The sequence below is a fragment of the Tachysurus vachellii genome, chromosome 19, assembly GCF_030014155.1.
Source record: "Tachysurus vachellii isolate PV-2020 chromosome 19, HZAU_Pvac_v1, whole genome shotgun sequence".
Lineage (NCBI taxonomy): Eukaryota > Metazoa > Chordata > Actinopteri > Siluriformes > Bagridae > Tachysurus > Tachysurus vachellii.
This window is the reverse complement of record NC_083478.1, coordinates 2,805,001-2,828,261: the sequence shown is the minus strand read 5'-3', so window position 1 is coordinate 2,828,261 and position 23,261 is coordinate 2,805,001. Positions and strand designations below refer to the sequence as shown.

Below are 23,261 nucleotides of genomic sequence, written 5' to 3'. Positions count from 1 at the left end.
CAATCGGAACGCACCGTCCGGATCGCAGCCAATCAGAAAACACTGTTCGGTGACAGAGTGTTGTTTATGAAATGAACTGATGAGATAACTCAGATGTTGTTTGTGCCCTGAGACTAAAGCGGTACCTGTACTCTCCAAACGCTTCATCCTTCATGGGTTTCGCGTCCGAGTCGATCTGTCCTTCCTCTTTCTCCTTCACTGTTATAAAGATACAGATTTATATTAGAGAAATAACTACAAATAGCAACAAAAAATGTACATATCCAACACTGAGGACTGGACAAAGGACACAGGAAAAATAATGGTTGCCAGCGTAGCATGATGCATAAGTCATAGTTAGCTTCGGTTACGTCTAGCGGCTATAAACAGTCATTTCCTCTCGTTTCCTCTCGTATCAGCTGTTACCATAGAACGTATTATAACAAGTGTATTTATATAGTGTGGAACAAGTGTGTGTGTGTTACCTGAATATTTCCCCCCTTTGCTCCTCTTGACGAAGCAGAGGATGAGCAGGAGGAGCAGCAGCAGCACCACGGCGCTGATGAGGCCGATGAACCAGCCCTGAGTGGCGAAGCTGTTGTGCACGCCGTCTATCACTGAGCCGCCGAAATAAAAGCACACGGCCATTGTTTAAGAAGTCGTGTTATTATTCTGGGTTTAATCCTGATGTCTAAAGAGTGAACGCAGCCAGGAGAAGAGAGATAAAGATGATAAAAGGAGCTGTACCTGGTCCTTTAGTCTGCAGCGCTTGTGTCCAGTATGTGATGTTATCGTGGCGGATTTCAAGGAAGTAGAACGATCCTGCATTCAGTCCCTGCAGCTGATAAAAGCCCTGCGTCAAATTCACCTGCTCCGATTCCTCCCACTCACCTAAAACACATACAGTTTTTACTTACAGCTCTGTAAGCTATTATTTGTGTAAATAAATAAACCATAAAGCATTGTTTAACAACCTTTATCACACTAAACACCGTTATGCTGATTGATCACTGCTCTACTCACCGCTCTCTCTCACACACTTCTCTCTCTCACCCTTCTCTCTCTCTCTCTCTCTCTCTTTCTCTCTCTCTCTTTCACCACTCTCTCTCTCTTTCACCACTCTCTCTCAACGCTCTCTCTCACCGCTCTCTCACCCTTCTCTCTCTCACCACTCTCTCTCTCACCACTCTCTCTCTCACTGCTCTCTCTTAACGCTCTCTCTCACCGCACTCTCTCTCACCACTCTCTCTCTTAACGCTCTCTCTCTTAACGCTCTCTCTCTTAACGCTCTCTCTCACCGCTCTCTCTCTCTTAACGCTCTCTCTCACCGCTCTCTCTCTCTCACTGCTCTTTCTCTCCACGCTCTCTCTCACCGCTCTCTCTCTTAACGCTTTCTCACCGCTCTCTTTCTCACCGCTCTCTCTCTTAACGCTTTCTCACCGCTCTCTCTCACCGCTCTCTCTTAACGCTCTCTCTCTTAACGCTCTCTCTCACCTCTATCTCTCTCACTGCTCTCTCTCACCGCTCTCTCTCTCACCGCTCTCTCTCTCTCACTGCTCTCTCTCTCTCTCACCGCTCTCTCTCAACGCTTTCTCACCGCTCTCTCTCTCACCACTCTCTCTCTCACCGCTCTCTCTCTCACCGCTCTCTCTCTTAACGCTCTCTCTCTCTCTCTCTCTCTCTCTCTCTCTCTCTCTCTCTCTCTCTCTCTCACCGCTGTCTCTCTCACCATTCTCTGGCTCACTCTTCCCCCTGTGGTAACGAACTGCGAAGCCCATGTTTCGCTGTCGTTCTCCTGGAACCCAGCTTAGATTCACAGCTGTTTCTCCCACTGTCATGTTAATAGAAGATGGTGGAACTGAAAAGAAATGAAAAAAAATGGATGAAAAAATGAATACTATATTTCCTTCTAACATACTTATTAGACTGATGGATTCCTCAGTCTGTGTACCAGTCGAACCTGAGGACATTTTGACGTCACTTCGTATACGGACTTCTGCCAAATGGTGTAAACCTAAACGTAAACGTTGTTCAGAAACGTAGCCCTCAGAGACCTTCACACTGAGGTCGACCCCGGGTTACACTCGTTTACAAACCCTGAACGTTTCACAAATGAAGCAGGGTTAGTTTCTACCCCTGGGTTTTTTATATCTCTGACTTCTGAAGCATGACTTTTACTGTTAACTCCACATCGCTGTGTTAAACACATACAGTGTGAACGGATGGGGTGTTAGAACCTTAAGGCTTCTTGCTTAGCAATGGACACCCAATCAAAAATGAAACAACGAGAGCCTCATATCACGTGTTTGTTTAGTACAGCCACTAAAACCCTGCATTTGTGTAAATAGTAGTCGCAGCGTTTTACCTCCGTCGAGTAACGTGGTGGCGTTAATGTGGACGGATTCTCCTTTTCCAGCGTCGGTAAACGCGTTCAGGGAGAAAATGTAGAAATGTTTGGGATCCAGTTTGTCCACGTTGTAATGCGTCACAGTCGGATCATCAAGCTCTACCTTCTGGAGTGTGCTGGGACCGTTCTCCACAACTACAGGAGATAATAATAATAATAATAATAATAATAATAAGAAGAAGAAGAAGAATATTAAGAGTTCTTGCTTTCCAGCCCCACCCCCATTATTATTAAACTATCATTAATAGCACTTTCTCCTTCTCATCTTGTCCTAGTCACATGCTAATAAAAACATGACGTACACTCCTGGTACATTAAGACGTATCCTCTCAGGATCCCGTTCGTCCTGTGAGGTTTTTTCCAGAAGAGCGTCAGCTCGGTATTTGAAGGACTCTCAAATCTCAAGTGTGAAACAGGACCAGGAGCTGAAAGCAGGAGAAGAGAAAGGGTTAGGCACTAATACAGGTGTCTTTTACACACATACACACACACACACACACATTCTTGTCTGTAAATTAAATGTATAGTGTCATTATTTTATGTCTTATCTTTTGAGGGTCACCAAGAGCCGGTAGCAAGTTGTGTGTGTGTGTGTGTGTGTGTGTAAAAACATATTGGGCAATAAACCTGATTCTGATCCGTTGTCTTTTTCTCTTCAAATTAGGAAAAAAATGAATAATTAAGAAATTAATGCTCTGTATATTTGTAATATACATTTTCATGCCTGAACAATTTTCTAATTTAAGACTGTTCCTGCAAAGTATAAACAATTTTATTAACAATATTATTATTTTTTTCTTTCTTTTTGTCCGTCTTTCTTTCTGTCTATTTGTCTGTCTGTCTGGGTTTGTTATTGTCAACGGGTTGCCAGGTCTGTGTACCGGAATCAACACACACAAAAAAAATAAATCCCAATTTCAACATATAAACAACTTAAATATTTAATCAACTTGAGACTAATCTTAAGGACGCAGTCAGAATCTTCACGTGTTAATTTAAACAAGAAATGATCATTTTTAAATTAATTAATTCAATTCAAATTTATTTGTATAACGGTTTTAACGACTGACATTGTCTCAGAGCAGCTTTACAGCTTTACATAAATATAGAACAAAAGGTTATTATAAAGAATAATATAAAGATTAATATAATACAAAAATTCTAAATTAATATTAGATATATTTAAATGTATTTATCCCTAATGAACAAGTCTGAGGTGACTGTGGGGAGGAAAAACTCCATTAGATGGTAAAGGAAGAAACCTTGAGAGGAACCAGACTCAAAAGTGAACCTCATCCTCATGTGTGTGACAGCCGCGTGTCCTCTGGTGTTAATCTTTTTTTTCTCACCTCCCTCAGATGTCTTGAAGTAGCTGGGGCTAGACGGAGGCCCCTCCCCCTTGCTGTTGTATGCTGTGATTGACAGCTCATAATCGGAGTAGAACTCCAGGCCTCTTACGGTCGCCTCCTCTTTTCCTTCCACGACGATCACTTGTCTTTCCTCCTTGCTTTCCATCGCTTGCACCATCTCTCTCACCGTAGCTAGCGCCCGCTTCTCTTTCCTGTTGTGGACATGGTCTCTTCTGGAACCCAACCTCCTCAGGTAGATCTGTACACACACACACACACACACACACACACACACACACGCACGCACACACACTTCAAAACTCAAACCATAGCATTATACCAGAATGAAGACAGAAGACAGCGAATTGAGACGCAGCCGTTGTACCAGGTTATAAACGTACCCTGTAGCCAAGAAGATGTCCGCGCACAGACGTCCTGTTGACTGGCTCCCACCTGACTGATACAGCTGTAGCATTAACCGGAGTCACCTCAATATGAGTCGGGGACTCCAGGGGAACTTAAAGAAACAAACACAGAGAAAAAAGTGACTGAAAGAAGAGATGAACATGTAGCTGTGTTACACCAACAGAATTCCTGAAACCTAATAAATTCCTTATTATATCCGCATTCATAAGGCATCATGAATTATTTCTGAAAACGTATATATTTATATACATCGTGACACATTATAGCGATCTTTTATTATGGACTGCGAATTTTCAATATGGGGGGCACGGTGGCTTAGTGGTTAGCATGTTCGCCTCACACCTCCAGGGTCGGGGGTTCGATTCCCGCCTCCACCTTGTGTGTGTGGAGTTTGGATGTTCTCCCCGTGCCTCTGGGGTTTCCTCCGGGTACTCCGGTTTCCTCCCCCGGTCCAAAGACATGCATGGTAGGTTGATTGGCATCTCTGGAATATTGTCCGTAGTGTGTGATTGCGTGAGTGAATGAGAGTGTGTGTGTGTGCCCTGCGATGGGTTGGCACTCCGTCCAGGGTGTATCCTGCCTTGATGCCCGATGATGCCTGAGATAGGCACAGGCTCTCCGTGACCCGAGGTAGTTCGGATAAGCGGTAGAAAATGAATGAATGAATGAATGAATTTTCAATATGATGCATTATAAGTAGTGTTCATAACATGTCAGGTAAGTCTAAATTGTGTCCAGTTTTTGGAGTTTTATAAAGTAGAAATATGCCTTTTTTAAAGGCATTATCCGGAATATGGATTAAGAATGTATTCTTATAAGCCTGCTTGAGCTGAGGAAGAAACCTCGAGGCCCATGTGCCATGTTTTGTTGCAGAGTGTGTTATTGAAGCGTACCGTCTTCTCCCGAGTAGCCGATGACAGCTTCAGGACTTGGTCCTTCGCCAACATTGTTCACCGCCTGCACTTTGATCTCGAAGGGCGTGAAGGTATTTGTTTCGTTGACTACAAACGGAGGATGAGAAACAACCTGAGACTCCCAATCATTACCAGAGTTGTCTGCTTCACGCCAGTACACTTTATACCCGAAACCTGGCCCGTTGAAGTGCCTCGGCTCCAGCTCCTGAAGTCAGAGAGAGAGAGAGAGAGAGAGAGAGAGAGAGAGAGAGAGAGAGAAAATTTTTTTTATTCGATGGACATGGATGAGCATCTGAGAGATTTTATATAACTGACATTAACTACTGAGTCACTTCTTACCTCCCATGTGATGATCATGCTGCCTGGATCAGTAGATTCACTCCTCACGTTCCCCGGAGCCACTTCAGGTTCTGTAAACAACACGACACGTGAACAGCTCCATCAACCACAGAGGAACGTGCTGGATTGATTGTGTTTGTACACGTGAACAACGTTAACATATAGACCATTCTGAGCTCTGATTAACTATAAACCTTCTTATACCTTAGGAAGGAAGGAAGGAAGGAAGGAAGGAAAGAAGGAAGGAAGGAAAGAAAGAAAGAAAGAAAGAAAGAAAGAAAGAAAGAAAAGAAGGAAGGAAGGAAGGAAGGAAATGATGAAAGGAAAGATGGAAGGAAAAGAAGAAAATTACAAAAGGAAGGAAGGAAGCAAGCAAGGAAGGAAAACAACAAACAAATTAACAGGAAAGAAAGAAAGAAAGAAAGAAAGAAAGAAAGAAAGAAAGAAAGAACTAATGAACAAAAGAAAGAAAGAAAGAAAGAAAGAACTAATGAAAGAAACAAAGAAAGAAAGAAAGAACTAATGAACAAAAGAAAAAAACGATCAGCTGTTACCTGCAGGAGGTGTGTCGTACGACTCGGACGGATGGCTGAATTTACTCCAGCCGATCTCATTAACCGCCGCCAGTCGGAACTGGTAACTGCAGAAAGGAAGTAAAGAAATCTCCAGGTGATGGATTTCAGCAGGAACGCGCTTCGCCTCCTTCCAGCTTGAGGCTTCTAGGTGCAAATCTTCTTGCATCTCAATCACAAACTCTACAGAAGCAGAGCAGAAGATTCGTCAGGCCTCACACACTAATACAGCTGCGCTCTGATTGGCTCAGAGAACTGTAGCGCGTTAACGGGAGTGTACTATAGAGCGCTTAAAGAAAAATCTAATCAAATAAAAAAGTATAAAACAAATAAATAAAGAAATAAAGAAATGGAAAAAAAGCCCCAAATAAATAAATTATTAGAAATGTTTTTCTTAATTTTAAGAATTATTAAAACAAATACATTTACTTTAGAAATTAAAAAAAGCTTTTTTTTTTAATAGATGTAAATATATTTATTTTATACAACAACGATATTTTTGTTCATTTATTTCTTATTGTAATTCTTTTATTTTAAGATGTTTATATAATATATTATAAAATTTCAGTACAGTTATGTTTGTATAGTCCGTATAATATATTATTATATGATTCATCTGAATTATTTTTTATTATCCTTTTTAATGTGGTATCGTCTCAGAAAATGATCGCAACAACAATAAATAAGAAGAACAGATGAGAAACACTGTATTTAAATCACCTTTCACAGGGCTGTTGTTGTCATGTCCGGGGCTCCAGGATACAGTGACGCTGCGACTCGCCTTCTGATCCAGCTTCACTGAGTGAGGAGCTTCAGGCTTATCTACACAGGGAAAGATAATATTCACTCATTCACTCAGTCATTTACCCAAATATCCAGTCATTCACTTTCTTATTCCCTCATTTACTCCCTCTCCTCTTCATACACCTACCCCTTCACTTATTAATTTATTTACTCACTCACTCACTCACTCACTCACTCACTCACTCCTTTACTTTACATATTTCCAGTCATTCACTCACTCATTTCTTCAACCTCCTCTCCGTTCCCTTACTCCTTCGATTAGACAGTATGGGTAAGTGAAGGAGTACCCTCACTCACTTACTCAGGTATTCACTCATTCACCTATGCACTCATTATATACTCACTATACTTTATACCTAATCACCTCACTATACTTTATGTCTAATCACCTCACTATACTTTATGCCTAATCACCTCACTATACTTTATACCTAATCACCTCACTATACTTTATGCCTAATCACCTCACTATACTTTATACCTAATCACCTAACTATACTTTATGTCTAATCACCTCACTATACTTTATACCTAATCACCTCACTATACTTTATGTCAAATCACCTCACTATACTTTATGTCTAATCACCTCACTATACTTTATGTCTAATCACCTCACTATACTTTATGCCTAATCACCTCACTATACTTTATGTCTAATCACCTCACTATACTTTATGTCTAATCACCTCACTATACTTTATGTCAAATCACCTCACTATACTTTATGTCTAATCACCTCACTATACTTTATGTCTAATCACCTCACTATACTTTATGCCTAATCACCTCACTATACTTTATGTCTAATCACCTCACTATACTTTATGTCTAATCACCTCACTATACTTTATGTCAAATCACCTCACTATACTTTATGTCTAATCACCTCACTATACTTTATGTCTAATCACCTCACTATACTTTATGCCTAATCACCTCACTATACTTTATACCTAATCACCTCACTATACTTTATACCTAATCATCTCACTATACTTTATGCCTAATCACCTCACTATACTTTATGTCTAATCACCTCACTATACTTTATACCTAATCACCTCACTATACTTTATGTCTAATCACCTCACTATACTTTATACCTAATCACCTCACTATACTTTATACCTAATCACCTCACTATACTTTATACCTAATCACCTCACTATACTTTATACCTAATCACCTCACTATACTTTATACCTAATCACCTCACTATACTTTATACCTAATCACCTCACTATACTTTATGTCTAATCACCTCACTATACTTTATACCTAATCACCTCACTATACTTTATACCTAATCACCTCACTATACTTTATACCTAATCACCTCACTATACTTTATGCCTAATCACCTCACTATACTTTATACCTAATCACCTCACTATACTTTATACCTAATCACCTCACTATACTTTATGTCTAATCACCTCACTATACTTTATGCCTAATCACCTCACTATACTTTATACCTAATCACCTCACTATACTTTATACCTAATCACCTCACTATACTTTATACCTAATCACCTCACTATACTTTATACCTAATCACCTCACTATACTTTATACCTAATCACCTCACTATACTTTATACCTAATCACCTCACTATACTTTATGCCTAATCACCTCACTATACTTTATACCTAATCACCTCACTATACTTTATACCTAATCACCTCACTATACTTTATGCCTAATCACCTCACTATACTTTATGCCTAATCACCTCACTATACTTTATACCTAATCACCTCACTATACTTTATACCTAATCACCTCACTATACTTTATACCTAATCACTTACCCACCCAGACACTCACCATACATTCATTTGTTTATGGACATGCACACATACTCTCACATTCCCTCCCTCTGTCTTTCCCTCTCTCTTTCGATTTTTACCATCCCTCCCTCTTACCCTCCCTCCCTCTCACACTCCCTTTTTACCCTCCCTCTCTCCCTCCCTCTCTCTTACCCCACATCCCTCCCTCCCTCCCTCTCACCCTCCCTCCTTCTTACCCTCCATCCCCTCCCTCTTACCCTCCATCGCTCCCTCTCAACCTTCCCTCCCTCCCTCCCTCTTACCCTCCATCCCCTCCCTCTTACCCTCCATCCCTCCCTCTCAACCTTCCCTCCCTCCCTCCCTCCCTCCCTCTTATCCCTTCATCCCTCCCTCTTTCTCTCCCTCCCTCAACTCTTATTTACTTGATGTAGCTAGCAGAGAGATTCTCACCAATCACAGTCAGAGATCCAGTGATGACATCAGAGTCCAGGGTGGTGATGATCTCACATGTGTAGTTTCCAGCATCTTCAGCTTGGATGTGATTGATCCTCAGTGATCCGTTTTCATGAATGATGTATCTGCAGATCGCACGAACAAACAGATCTTTACACATCGAAAGAAAAATCTGCTGGTTATTACAGGAGTTAGTCAGCAGCCTAATAAAACACTAAGTATTAATGAACACGGGACACATTCGTTGCAGTAAAAGAAGAGAATAAAAGAGAGAAAGAGAGAAAGTCAGAGTGTTCACTTGTTATCTGGAGCTATTGGTTGAATTTTTTTTCCATCTTTCCTCCACTGGATTAGGGGCAGAGGGAGTCGAGGGTCCACCTTGTAACTGCACGGCCAAACCAACGTAGTTCCTCTTAAAGTCCGGTGGTCATGACGAGGGGTCACGATCCGAGTCTTGCCTAGAGAGACGGTAAAAAGCAAACGAATGACAGAAATAAGAGCTAAGAATGTCCACAGAATGATACATGATGAATCACATCAGTGAAGTAATAATGTAAAGTAATCAAAAATAATACACTGAAAAAATACAATTAAAATAAAAATGAGGGAAGACAGTGAGGGAAAAGAGAGCAGTCAGAAAGAAAGAAAGAAAGAAAGAAAGAAAGAAAGAAAGAAAGAAAGAAAGAAAGAAAGAAAAATTCAAAACCACATCCATATCTGTAACCATATTACAAATCCTGTATAGAGACACATATGGTATCGACTTTTGTGTGTGTGTGTGTGTGTGTGTGTGTGTGTGTGTGTCTCACTCAGTACGTCCAGATGTGCAGTAATGGACAGATTGGTGGCTATGACTGAACAGAGGTACGTTCCTGTGTCCTCGTGGCTCACGTCCATGATGTGTAACGTGCCATTGTCCAACTGAGACATCCGCGAGTTGGACAGAACCGGACCAAAATTATTATTCTCCCTGAATGTAACATAATACACACATGTGTGTAAATAACATCACAACATTACACACACACACATACGAGAGGAACATGAGAGCCTTGAATAATAAAGACTTCAGTGTTGTGTTATTGTGGAAGAGAATAAAGTCACTGATGGCTCATGACACAAACAGAACACTGACCATGTGACCTTCGGCCGCGGAGAACCAAAAGTGTCGCAGCTAATATACACCGTGGATCCCTCTGTCGCCTGATACACTCGACTGTCTGTAGTCAGAATCTGAGGGGGCAGTTCTGAGAGAGAGAGAGAGAGAGAGAGAGAGAGAGAGAGAGAGAGAGAGAGAGAGAGCTCTATCAGGCAAAGGTGAAGCAGAGTAATCTCTATAGTTAGTGCTGGACACATAACACTGAATAAGAAATAAAAAAGAGAAAGAAGGAAAGAAGGAAAGAAAGAAAGAAAGAAAGAAAGAAAGAAAGAAAGAAAGAAAGAAAGAAAGAAAGAAAGAAAGAAATTGAGAGAATGAATAATAAAAGAGCAAGAGTAATAAAAGAGAGAGAGAGAAAGAGAGAGAGAGAGAGAGAGAGAGAGAGCGACAGAGAGAGACAGAGAGAGAGAGAGAGAAAGAGATACAGAGAGAGAGAGAGAGACAGAGAGAGAGAGAGAGTGAGAGAGAGAGACAGAGAGAGATACAGAGAGAGAGAGAGAGAGAGAGAGAGAGAGAGAGAGAGAGACAGAGACACAGAGAGAGAGAGAGAGATACAGAGAGAGACAGAGAGAGAGAGAGTGAGAGAGAGACAGAGAGAGAGAGAGATACAGAGAGAGAGAGAGAGAGAGAGAGAGAGAGACAGAGACACAGAGAGAGAGAGAGATACAGAGAGAGACAGAGAGAGAGAGATACAGAGAGAGAGAGAGAGAGAGAGAGAGAGAGAGAGAGAGAGATACAGAGAGAGAGGAACAGAGTGTTGACTGACCGATGACGTGGATGTAGGTGTTAAGGAGGGCGGTGCCGTGTTTATTGGAGGCCTCACACTGATAGACAGCCGTGTCAGCAACATTAACATTATTCAGGATTAAAGTCCCGCCTTCTACGCTGCGTCTCGGTTCTGGAATCGTCTCTGATCACAACAGGGAGGAGAAACACGAACACGGTTAAACCTGAGTTACAGAAAATCAATCCACACCTTCTGACCAATCAGAATCAAGAATTCAGCATGAAAATATAATAATGCAGAAGAAAGAATAAGAGAAAGTAAGTGTGTGTGTGTGTGTGTGTGTGTGTGTGTGTACCGGAGAGGAGCTCTCCATTAATCTTCCATGTAATGTGAGGTTTAGGAATGCCCTCAGCTTGACAGTCCAGTCTGACCGTCTCTCCCGGGGTGTACCGAGCGCTCTTAGGCTGCTTCCTCCAATAGGGAGCGGCTGGACACAGGAAACAACCAATCGCAAATCAGCTTAAAAATCTTCGCCGTTTGACATCTTACGCTGCCTTCGACTCTGAGTTCTGTACTAAAGCGACACATTAACTAGCTTTTTCCCACATTTCCAATTTTTTCCAGAAAGCCCCGCAGTGTGTGTGTAAGTGTGTGTATTTACCCTCCACATTGACTGTGTACGAGTGTGTGACATGGCCTATCACGTTAGAGGCTGTACAGGTGTATTCTCCATCGTCGCTCTCCGAGATGGACGAGAACTCCAGCCAGCGACCGAAATGCTGCTCAGTTGCTTGACTGGAGGAAAGCGAAGCGTCTTTCCTTTGCCATTTGACTGTTGGAGTTGGCCTAGAGTATACACACACACACACACACACACACACACACACGATAAGAACTTGTCAGTTTGGATCCCTGCTGCCATCTTCTTCCACATCTTCTATATTTTTTTAAAGAAACTAGAATACAGGACACTTAGCATAACATTTACTAACTGATTTTTTGAACTCACAGGCCGTAAGGAATACACTCCAGGATGAGATTCTGTCCTCGGAGAGCAAAATAACTGCTGTGTGTGCCCTGAGGCTGGTGGAGACCAGGCGGTCTGTTCACCAGCTCATTGGCTTTATTAAAAAGAACAAAAACAAGAAATGTTAACAGTAGCTATATATTTAACCGTATAACCTTATCCTTAATAGTGCACAATTTCATTCATTCATTCATTCATCATCTACCGCTTATCTGAACTACCTCGGGTCACGGGGAGCCTGTGCCTATCTCAGGCGTCATCGGGCATCAAGGCAGGATACACCCTGGACGGAGTGCCAACCCATCACAGGGCACACACACACACACACTCTCTCATTCACTCACGCAATCACACACTACGGACAATTTTCCAGAGATGCAGAATCAACCTACCATGCATGTCTTTGGACTGGGGGAGGAAACCGGAGTACCCGGAGGAAACCCCCGAGGCACGGGGAGAACATGCAAACTCCACACACACAAGGCGGAGGCGGGAATCGAACCCCCAACCCTGAGGTGTGAGGCGAACGTGCTAACCACTAAGCCACCGACTGCACAATTTTAGCTCATAAAATACAAATTGACTTATAGAGTTTTGGCTGTTGGTTTATTATACACTGAGAAGTCGAGTGGTGTCGGGCTACCAATCGGATGGACGTGAGTTCGAATCCCAGGTCCACCAAGCTGCCACTGTTGGGCCCCTGAGCAAGGCCCTTAACCCTCAATTGCTCAGTTGTATCAAATCAAGCTAATGTAAGCCGCTCTGGATAAAAGGATGTCTGCTAAATAAATGCTGGAGATGTAAATGTAAATGTTTACTCACAGGATTTAACATAGAGAGAGACTGTCTCTGAGGATAAAATAGTTCTGGCTTCGATGTACTGGATGAAGCAGGTGTAATCCTTTCTGGTGTCGCTGATCTCCACGTTGGCAAAGTAAAGGTTACCGTTCAGGCCGATGATGACTCGTTCACTTTGCTTAACATGCATCAATTCTGATTAGGAACACAACAACCAAGGACATGTTAGCATGCTAGAAGGTTAAAAAAAATTATAGTGTTAAATATGAGCTCTGAAATGTGAGTAGTAAATTTAACAGTTGATTCAAAATGACTCACTCTTGTCCATCCAGTGGACGTAAGAGCTCACTGTGCTGTTTGGGATATTACATTGTAGGACCACACTTTCACCCTTGTTGGCGGTCTTCTCCACTTTCTTCTCTTTCACTGACACTACTGGAATGGCTGTGGGAGTAAAATATATATGTGTATATAAAATTGTAATATGCACCTGAATATACTGTCTCTTCAAACGTGGTTTGGTCTATTAAAGGGGGTCTTTTTTAAACAATAGTTTAATGGCAATTCCTCCACAGACCACCAGAGGGCGCGGATGAGTTCAATAGACGTAGAAAAGCCCTCGCATGTGATCTCTTCCCCTTTCATCCCGAAGTTAAAGGCTCATTTTAAAACAGTTTCAAGATTTATTCAATGAGGTAAACTACATCAGCGTAATTATTACATTAGCTAAATTAATCACCATCTTCTGACCAATCAAAAGCAGTTTATTTTTTATTTTTTATTAAAGTTCTAACTAATACTAACCCTAATCCTAACTATTTATGAAATTATTCTGATTTTGTTAAATCATTTTCTTTTGGTAAATATGATTCCGTGACAGAATGAAACGTTTATAGTAAATTTTTTTTAACCGTGTTAAAGAGAGCTATCAGATAAGCTAGCTAATGATGCTACGTCTATCGAATGCTAGCGATGCAGACAAGGCTATCTAAAGTTAAGCAGGGAATATTCACAACCTTAGGCTTCTGTTCTTGTAAAGCTAAATAAAAATCTCATTTAAACTTATTTTGAAACACAGCTTGCAGATTTACGAGGAGAAAAACTAAATGCTAGTCAGATCTTGCTAACAGGTTCAAAAAGGAAGGAAAAAAATGGTCGAGAAAAAGATAAACAGTAAAACTTACTCTCAGTGACGAGGTTTATCAGGCCCGATTCTGCCGTCCCGAGCTCGTTTGATGCGTAGCAGCGGTATTTCCCATGGTAAAATTTCAGCTCTTTACTTTCGTTACCTTTAAGAATTCCCGTGCCGTCCATTTCGTCGTTGAACAGTTGTCCGTCCTTCACCCATCGAAAACTGGACACAAGGTCACAGTGTGAGGAAGGAGAACGAGTACAATACACAAACATACACTGCTACCTTATCGTTTCATGTGTCTATGTTTGATGTTTGCGTCTTTAGCTGTGCTAATGCAGCTAACAGATAAAGGAAGCTAATAGCCTTCAGGTTAATAATCTCAACCACCAGACATTAAGTATGACATTTAATAAAATAGCAGAATTCAAAAATTAAATATACAGTATACGTACAAATGATATCAGAACTGCTGTTGGGTTTGATTTTATTATTGTTGTTGTTGTTAGTTTGTTTGTTTCTCCGTGACGTCCTAGCTTCCATTTTGTACGTAACAGTAGACATGTACACTCACCGGCCACTTTATAAGGTACACCTTACTAGTACCGGTGTGGTCTTCTGCTGCTGTAGCCCATCCGCCTCAAGGTTCGACGTGTCGTACGTTCAGAGATGCTCTTCTACATACCTCGGTTGTAACGAGTGGTTATTTGAGTTACTGTTGCCTTTCTATCAGCTCGAACCAGTCTGGCCATTCTCCTCTGACCTCTGGCATCAACATGGCATTTGCGCCCACAGAACTGTCGCTCACTGGATATTTTCTCTTTTACGGACCATTCTCTGTAAACCCTAGAGATGGTTGTGTGTGAAAATCCCAGTAGATCAGCAGTTTCTGAAATACTCAGACCAGCCCGTCTGGCACCAACAACCATGCCACGTTCAAAGTCACTTAAATCACCTTTCTTCCCCATTCTGACGCTCGGTTTGAACTGCAGCAGATCATCTTGACCATGTCTACATGCCTAAATGCATTGAGTTGCTGCCATGTGATTGGCTGATTAGAAATTTACGTTAACGAGCAGTTGGACAGGTGTACCTAATAAAGTGGCCGGTGAGTGTACATGGAAACTTGTTATGCAGGTAAGAACTAAAATAGCCAGTGGGGAAGTAAAAGTTATGGGATTAATCCGAGGAATACTTAAATGCAGTTGTTTTGGATTTATTTCATCACAGCCTCTGAGAATCGACATCTCAGGTGTTGACACCAAATAACTCAACACTGCTGAGGAGTGTGTAATGATTTGTTAAATATCAGTGAAGTTTGTGAAAGAATAAACTGGATGCTATGAGATTTGCTTAATGTTTAGCAAGAAAATGCACAAAAATAAAAGAAAGCAGGCGCAGACAACGACGTCGCGGTTAATGAACCGCATTCGGAGCAGATTTTGTGTGCATTCCAGAAGTTTCATTGAACTCGAACGTTTTTCCAAAGAATCCGTTTCTCACGAAATGCCACGGATTCAGATAAGACACGAGAGAACGACGGATCACACGACACACAATAGCGTTTCTGTTGCTCGGAAATGATCTGCAGCTAGCGTTCATATCAGTCCGGAGGTTAGGAGGTTCAGAGGAATAAATTCAGATTAATAGTCGGCTGTTTAATTTAATAAAGTGGGTTTTTGGCTCGGATCCGTCTTCGATAAAGAAATTCAAAGGAATGAGAGGAGTGTAAATAAAGCATCTGTCTCCAGGATATAAAGCTTCCCAGAGCTCGTTAGTAAGTGCTGGCAGTTGTATACAGTATGAATCTACTTCATCTAGAAGCCTGAGTCAAAGCTTTTAGCTACGTTACACAAAATGAATTAGTTCTGTGTAGCGGTGCTTTTATCTAAAGATGAATTTATATCTTTAAATTAATCACGTTAATAGAAATAAATAGCGGTCAGTGATGAAGCTGAAATGTTTGTTTTTACAAGGTTGAGATTTATGTCACTGCACTACAGAGCTCTTTATGGAGAGAGAGAGAGAGAGAGAGAGAGAGAGAGGGAGAGAGTGAGAGAGAGAAATTAAATGTGAAGAAAAAAGAAGAAAAGATGTGAGCGGAGAGGAGGTGTGAAAGACAAGGCAAGAAAGAAGAGACAAGTTTATAGGAAAGGGAAAAGAAAAGAAATTAGATGAAGTTAGAAGAAACGAGAGAAGACGAGAGTTATAAAGGAAAATATGAAAACAATAAAAAAGAAATAAGCTGAGGGGAAAGGAGAAGAAAAGAAAAAATGGAGGAAAAAGAATGGAGAAAAAGAAAAGAGAATTGGTGACAGGAAAAAAGAAGAAAAGAAATAAAATGAGAAGAGAACAGAAGTGCAGAAAGGAAAAGAATAAAGGGAAATAAGTGAAGAAGAGACCAGAAGAGAAATAAAAAGAAATGGACAGAGGAGAAAGAGAAGACAATGAGGACGAGGTTCACTTCTGGGTCTGGTTCCTCTCAAGGTTTCTTCCTCATATCCTCTCAGGGAGTTTTTCCTCACCACCGTCACCTTATTTACATCATATTTTATTCTGTTTCTATACTTATGTAAAGCTGTTTTGCGACAATGTGAGTTGTTAAAATCATGATCCAAATAAATTGAATTAAATTTAATTGAAATGAACAGAAAGCTTAGATTCAAAGAAAGGAGAAAAGAAGAAGAAAGGAAAATGGAAAACTAAAAAATAGAGAGAAAAGTCCATATGAGAATAGAAGAGAAAAGAAGAGAAAAGACGAGATGAGACAAGAAGTGAAAAGACGAGATGAGACGAGAAAAGATGAGAAAAGATGAGAAAAGACGAGGAGAAAAGAGAAAAGAGAAAAGAAGAGAAAAGACGAGATGAGACAAGAAGTGAAAAGACGAGATGAGACGAGAAAAGATGAGAAAAGAGAGGAGAAGAGAAAAGACGAGATGAGACAAGAAGTGAAAAGACGAGATGAGACGAGAAAAGATGAGGAGAAAAGAGAAGAGAAGAGAAGAAAAGAGAGGAGAAGAGAAAATACTGGGTGAAAGGGAAAGAGAATCCAAGAGAAATACAAGCACATGAAGAGAAAGAGAACAAATAAGAGTAAGAGAAGAGAAGAAGAGAAACAAGAAAACAAGGAAAAACAAGAAAAAATGAAAATAAGTAAGAAAAACGGTGAAGAAAAGAAACAAAATAATTAATTTAATTGATTTTTGTGTTTATTTATGGTCATGCTGTGGCTCAGTGAGGACTCACGTGGGTGTGGGATTGCCGCTAGCTTCACACATCAGACTGATGTCGTCTATGTAGCAGGCTGTAAACGACTGTGTCTGTAGTGTGATCAAGGGTGGCTCTTTCACTGCGCGAACACACACACACACACACACACACACACACACACACACATCAGTACAATTACAGTCATATATATCATTAAATATCAGAACAGAAAAGGAGGCTTTGGTTAAATCGTATCTGTGGTGGAGTAGCGGTGGGCGATATGTCAAGGTTTGTGCAGAAAACTGCCAGTAATTCATTTAAATAATAATTATTAGTTATTTATATTTAAATATGTAATTCATAATCTGTTTTAGAAGATTTTTTTTATATTTAATAGTTTTATTATTTATATTTTATTTCAACTTTAAAATGTTATTTATTTATTCATTCATTCATTCATCTTCTACCGCTTATCCGAACTACCTCGGGTCACGGGGAGCCTGTGTCTATCTCAGGCGTCATCGGGCATCAAGGCAGGATACACCCTGGACGGAGTGCCAACCCATCGCAGGGCACACACACACTCTCATTCACTCACGCACTCACACACTAGGGACAATTTTTCCAGAGATGCCAATCAACCTACCATGCATGTCTTTGGTCCAGGGGAGGAAACCGGAGTACCCGGAGGAAACTCCCGAGGCACGGGGAGAACATGCAAACTCCACACACACAAGGTGGAGGCGGGAATCGAACCCCGACCCTGGAGGTGTGAGGCGAACGTGCTAACCACTAAGCCACCGTACCCCCTTATTTATTTATTTATTGTTATTTATTTTTTACACATTAAATACACACATGACATCATATGCTTTCAGTCAGTCTGTAATTATTAATATATATTTTTTAAAAACTCTCTGGAGTTTAAGACTTTTTTAATTGTTTTGCTGTAGGTGACATTTTTCTGTATTGTTCCACCTTAAAATTGACCTCATAAGCACTTTTTTTGTTTGCTCTTAGACACTCTTAATAGATATCATTGTAAAAGATGTCTCTATTGTCTCTATTATATAATACCGTCATATTGCCCGAACCCTACGATGACCAGTTTGATCCAAAGAGCAAAGAATATCCATTGAGAGAAAAAAGAGAGAAATACAAAAAAGAGAGAGAAATAGACTCACTGTCAGAAATGTTATCTGTCGGACCAGCGGATGCCAGAAGGAAGGGATAGAGAAAGAAAACAAGATGACATAAATCATTCCCATAGTGCGAACCACAGACGTGTGGAGAGCAGGGAGGGAGAAAGCATGAGCTGTTAGTCATGAACATTAGTAACAGACATGTAAATGTTACACACTCACCAGTAACATTAATACGATCACAATATTAACATTTGTGTGTCTGATATCTGATACGTTTTCCCGAAGACCTGATTCAATATTTTTATTCCTTTAGTCTGATACTGATACTGGATACTGATACTGGGAATACTGGATATGTAGACTTGGCAAAATGAGTACTGATATAAGTTATAAGGGGTTCTGTTACTGGATATACTGGGTATTGATACTGGGCATACTGGATATGTATACTGGGTAAAGTGGGTACTGATACAGGTTATAATTGGTTCTGATACTGGGTATAATTGGTTCTAATAATAGGTTTACTGGGTACTGATACTGGGTATATTACATTGTATAGTGGATACTGATACTGGGTATACTGATACTGTTTATAGTGGATACTGATACTGGGAATATAACATGGTGTACTGGATTCTGACACTGGGTAAGGATACTGGGTATACTGGGTACTAATAATGGGTATATTACATAGTATACCGGATTCTGATACTGAGTATACTGATACTGGATATAGTGTGTTATTATACTGGGAATACTAGGTACTGATAATGGGTATATTACAAGCCATACTGGACTCTGATACTGGGTATACTGGGTACTAATAATGGGAATATTACATGGTACACTGGGTATACTGGGAACAGATACTGGATACTGGGTATATTACATGGTATACTGGATTATTTATTGCATTAGTGCCATTGCTAGTTTGAACGTAACCATGACAACAAGTACATAATAAGTAATAATTAAGTAATACCACACTTTGTGTTGTGTTATTTTATAAACCACAAAGTTTGAAGTGTGTTATAGACTTACACCATGGCGATGTTGTGAAAAATCTTAGTAAAAATAATTAAAGTATTATTCCTTACAATACTATAACCAAAGTAAAGTATTAAGCCTTGCAAAATATTACAATTGGTGTCATAAGACATATGTAGGCGAGGTTGTAGGCCCCAGATGTTGTAATAGTTTTAAGGTAATATATGACTAACATATAAATGGCCAAACCTGAGTCAAAGTGTAAACTAGAAAATAAGTTTGTTGTAATCATAAACTTAGTAAAAGTAACCAGACTCAGTGCTATCAGGCCTAGTCAGTCTGAGCTCTCTGATCAATGTGTGAGGAAGTGAAAGTCAAAAGTTCAGCTGAAACAGGCCTCATGTAGGGAGTAGGGTGAGACAGCTGAATCAGGGACCTGCTGGACAGACCTGCTAATTCTGAGATTGAGGGTCTAAGGGAAAAGGGGAACCTGACTTTTAGTAGAAATAGAGAAACTAAGGCTTAAAATATGCATGTGCAAGGCCAGTCTGGAAAGTGACAGACTGAGATCATAACAATGTTCAGTTCATAGGTTTAGTAAGCTTAAGGAGTCCACACAGAACTCCACTTATATACAAAGCAACATTATAAGGGCTTAGTTCAAACTCATAAAGATAACATATAATCAATCACTTATTACTGTATATAATCAGTAGAAATCATATACAGTATAGAATAGCAAGAAATGAAATGAGGAAACTTACTCATTGTAGCTGTAAAAGAGGATGAATACACAAGACGTCTGTGTTATATTGAGTGGCAAATAACTCAAGAATAAGGAGTGACAAGAAGATCTCTAGGGCACATTTTTAACAACGAATGCAGAAGTACGTCGGGAAAAACAACAGGACAATTAAAAGGACAGGCTTGTTTTTCTGAAAAATTAAAAGGGCAGATACTGGGTATATTACATTGTATAGTGGATACTGATACTGGGTATACTGGGTACTGATACTGGGTATATTACATTGTATAGTGGATACTGATACTGGGTATACTGGGTACTGATACTGGGTATATTACATACTATGCTGGATTGTGATACTGGTTATACTGGGTACTGATACTGGGTATATTACATTGTATAGTGGATACTGATACTGGGTATACTGGGTACTGATACCGGGTATATTACATTGTATAGTGGATACTGATACTGGGTATACTGGGTACTGATACTGGGTATATTACATTGTATAGTGGATACTGATACTGGGTATACTGGGTACTGATACTGGGTATATTACATACTATGCTGGATTGTGATACTGGTTATACTGGGTACTGATACTGGGTATATTACATTGTATAGTGGATACTGATACTGGGTATACTGGGTACTGATACCGGGTATATTACATTGTATAGTGGATACTGATACTGGGTATACTGGGTACTGATACCGGGTATATTACATTGTATAGTGGATACTGATACTGGGTATACTGGGTACTGATACTGGATATATTGCATTGTATAGTGGATACTGATACTGGGTATACTGGGTACTGATACTGGATATATTGCATTGTATAGTGGATACTGATACTGGGTATACTGATACTGGGAATATAACATGGTGTGCGTCAGGAAAAACAACAGGACAATTAAAAGGGCAGACTTGTTTTTCTGGGAAATAAGGGGAAGTCACTTAGTGATTCTGCAAAGTAAGGGGAATTTAGAAAGGAGGAATTACCTGAATGTATAGAAGGCACCTAGAGGTGCTAGGGTATATATTGAGGAGAATTCCTGGGGAGAGGGCTTGCTTTTCTTGCTTTTTTGTGTTCGAACTTTTTGGGTTGCAGGGGGATGGGTTGGGTTTTTTCATTTGATTGCTTTTGACTTAGAAATTTTTCCTTGAGCTCAATGGAACTGTTGGCTGATTAGCTTCAATAAAGAAGTTTGCTCATTCTCATCCAGGTCTGGAAAGTCTTCTCATTGTTTTATTTGTATCAATTGTAGCGTTATCAGTAAAATTTAGTTTAAATATTCAATATTCGGCTAAAAGTCTAAAAGTGTGGTTCACGCTGCGATACGTCCACTTGGAGGTGGGCTCTGAGTTCCGACAGCGATATGGCAATAATTACAAATATGATTATTAAACACGATAAACAGATAATAAAAGATATCTAATGGAAGAAGTTATTTAAGCATTACCGTTTCTCTGTAATGTGGCATTAAATGTAAGCAGAAACGGATAAAAAGTATGTATCCGTTCTTTAATTACTGATCGATGTAGTTTTTAATAACTTGCTGAGGTATAAGAGGAATAAAGCATCTGGGGAAATGAAAACTTATGTTGATGTCATTTAATAAAACAACTTTTGTTTTTTATCTGATGGTTCAAAGAAAAAAGACTTTAAACCTATCATTTAAACCTGAGCACAAGATGAAGATGAAGATGAAGACTGAGACTCACATTCGATAGGAATGTGAATGGCTCCAAAAGTTTTCCCCATCCAGAGAAGAAGAAACAGCAGCTGTGATGCTCTGCATTTCCCTCTAGTGGCTGATGAGTGAGACTGTGCACGAGACATTGTTCACCATCCCATAGATACACACACACACACTCATACACACAGGGACACAGAAAACACACACACACACACACACAGTAAATCTAGTGTGGTTCACGTCCTTCTGCTGAGAGAGAGAGAGAGAGAGAGAGAGAGAGAGAGAGAGAGAGAGAGAGATGATATTGGGTCAAAAAACAGAACAGGTCCCATATGAAGTGGGAAAGAATTGAATTAAAAGGATGAGGGAGGAATAAAGAGGTAGACGAGGCCAGTATGATATTAGGTCAGTTAAAAAGAGTGTGATGTGTGTGGAATGGAGGGATGATGAAGACGAAGAACAAAAGAACGATTAAAAAATGGGTGAGGATCAGGGAATTAAGATGGAGGGGAAAATCAGGGCAGATGAAAAGACAAAGTGGTGAGAGGGAAGAGAAAGAAGTGATGAGGACATGAAAGTGGAAGTTAGAAATGTGACAAAGAGAAGGATGAGTGAAGGGAGGGGAAAAGAACAAAGAGGGAAATCTCACTTTTATTCAGTTATTAACAATAACAACAACAACAACAACAACAACAACAACAACAACAACAATAATAATAATAATAATAATAATAATAATAATAATAATAATAATGCAGATGTATACAGTGTAGAAGAAGTGAGTGCAAATCTCTCACTCACACACACACACACACACACACACACACACACACGGTAATGTAAATGCCACGGGAGAAAAGCTAATGGAGCTGAGACCTCCATCTGTCTCTGTCTCTCTCTTTCTTTTTTCCTGTTCATTAAACTTCTCTTTCTCTCTGTTTCTCTAATTTCCTCTTCATCTTTATGCCTCTTTTTTCATGTCTTTTTCCAGCCATGTTTCCCTTTCTCAACATCTTTCTCTCTTGTCTCTATCTCTTTATCGTTTTACCTCTTTCAGCAGTGCTTCTCTATATTTCTCTGTCCCTTCTCTCTGTCACTCTATTGTTTTATCTCTCTCTCTCTCTCTCTCTCTCTCTCTCTCTCTCTCTCTCTCTCTCTCTCTCTCTCTCTCTCTCTCTCTCTCTCTCTCTCTCTCTCTCTCTCTCTCGCTCTCTTTCTCTGTCTCTCTCTCTCTCTCTGCCAGGGATTAGTGATGTGTTTTCTACATGTGTAAAGTGTGACTCAAGTCTGGTGCTTCAGAGATAAAACACAAATTAGACACTTGATAAGATACACACACACACACACACACACACACACACACACACACACACACACACACACACTCACACACACACAGATTTTTGCCCCGAGGAGCTGGACGTTAGCCGAGTATAAGCATAAGTGGCTCCAGTGCTGAACCTCATCTCACATCTGACTGCAGAATAAACAGAAAAACAATAGAAATATAGAAAAAATAATAGACAAAAATTAATAAATAATAAATAAATAAACAAACAAATAAATAAATAAATAAATAAAT

General features: G+C 40.1%; 1 protein-coding gene across 5 annotated transcripts in view; it reads right to left on the bottom strand.

The window, feature by feature from the left end:
• l1camb (L1 cell adhesion molecule, paralog b) overlaps positions 1 to 23,261 on the bottom strand; it is a 48,852-nt gene that overhangs the window by 6,495 nt on the left and 19,096 nt on the right. For 4 of the 5 annotated variants that reach the window (XM_060893763.1, XM_060893765.1, XM_060893766.1 and 1 more), the window contains exons 2-26: positions 21,705 to 21,928; positions 17,130 to 17,232; positions 13,936 to 14,105; positions 13,070 to 13,195; positions 12,776 to 12,946; positions 11,936 to 12,047; positions 11,588 to 11,772; positions 11,282 to 11,413; positions 10,966 to 11,109; positions 10,176 to 10,287; positions 9,850 to 10,010; positions 9,339 to 9,498; positions 9,038 to 9,165; positions 6,707 to 6,808; positions 5,969 to 6,169; positions 5,415 to 5,485; positions 5,055 to 5,280; positions 4,137 to 4,252; positions 3,736 to 3,994; positions 2,689 to 2,811; positions 2,345 to 2,521; positions 1,709 to 1,837; positions 727 to 870; positions 465 to 596; positions 126 to 198 (exon numbers count right to left, since the gene is read on the bottom strand). In XM_060893763.1, the coding sequence (XP_060749746.1) occupies positions 126 to 198; positions 465 to 596; positions 727 to 870; positions 1,709 to 1,837; positions 2,345 to 2,521; positions 2,689 to 2,811; positions 3,736 to 3,994; positions 4,137 to 4,252; positions 5,055 to 5,280; positions 5,415 to 5,485; positions 5,969 to 6,169; positions 6,707 to 6,808; positions 9,038 to 9,165; positions 9,339 to 9,498; positions 9,850 to 10,010; positions 10,176 to 10,287; positions 10,966 to 11,109; positions 11,282 to 11,413; positions 11,588 to 11,772; positions 11,936 to 12,047; positions 12,776 to 12,946; positions 13,070 to 13,195; positions 13,936 to 14,105; positions 17,130 to 17,232; positions 21,705 to 21,822 (3,575 nt within the window). In that variant the 5' untranslated portion in view covers positions 21,823 to 21,928. The remainder of the gene's footprint in view (positions 1 to 125; positions 199 to 464; positions 597 to 726; positions 871 to 1,708; positions 1,838 to 2,344; positions 2,522 to 2,688; positions 2,812 to 3,735; positions 3,995 to 4,136; positions 4,253 to 5,054; positions 5,281 to 5,414; positions 5,486 to 5,968; positions 6,170 to 6,706; positions 6,809 to 9,037; positions 9,166 to 9,338; positions 9,499 to 9,849; positions 10,011 to 10,175; positions 10,288 to 10,965; positions 11,110 to 11,281; positions 11,414 to 11,587; positions 11,773 to 11,935; positions 12,048 to 12,775; positions 12,947 to 13,069; positions 13,196 to 13,935; positions 14,106 to 17,129; positions 17,233 to 21,704; positions 21,929 to 23,261) is intronic. The other variant, XM_060893764.1, reaches the window with a different exon arrangement.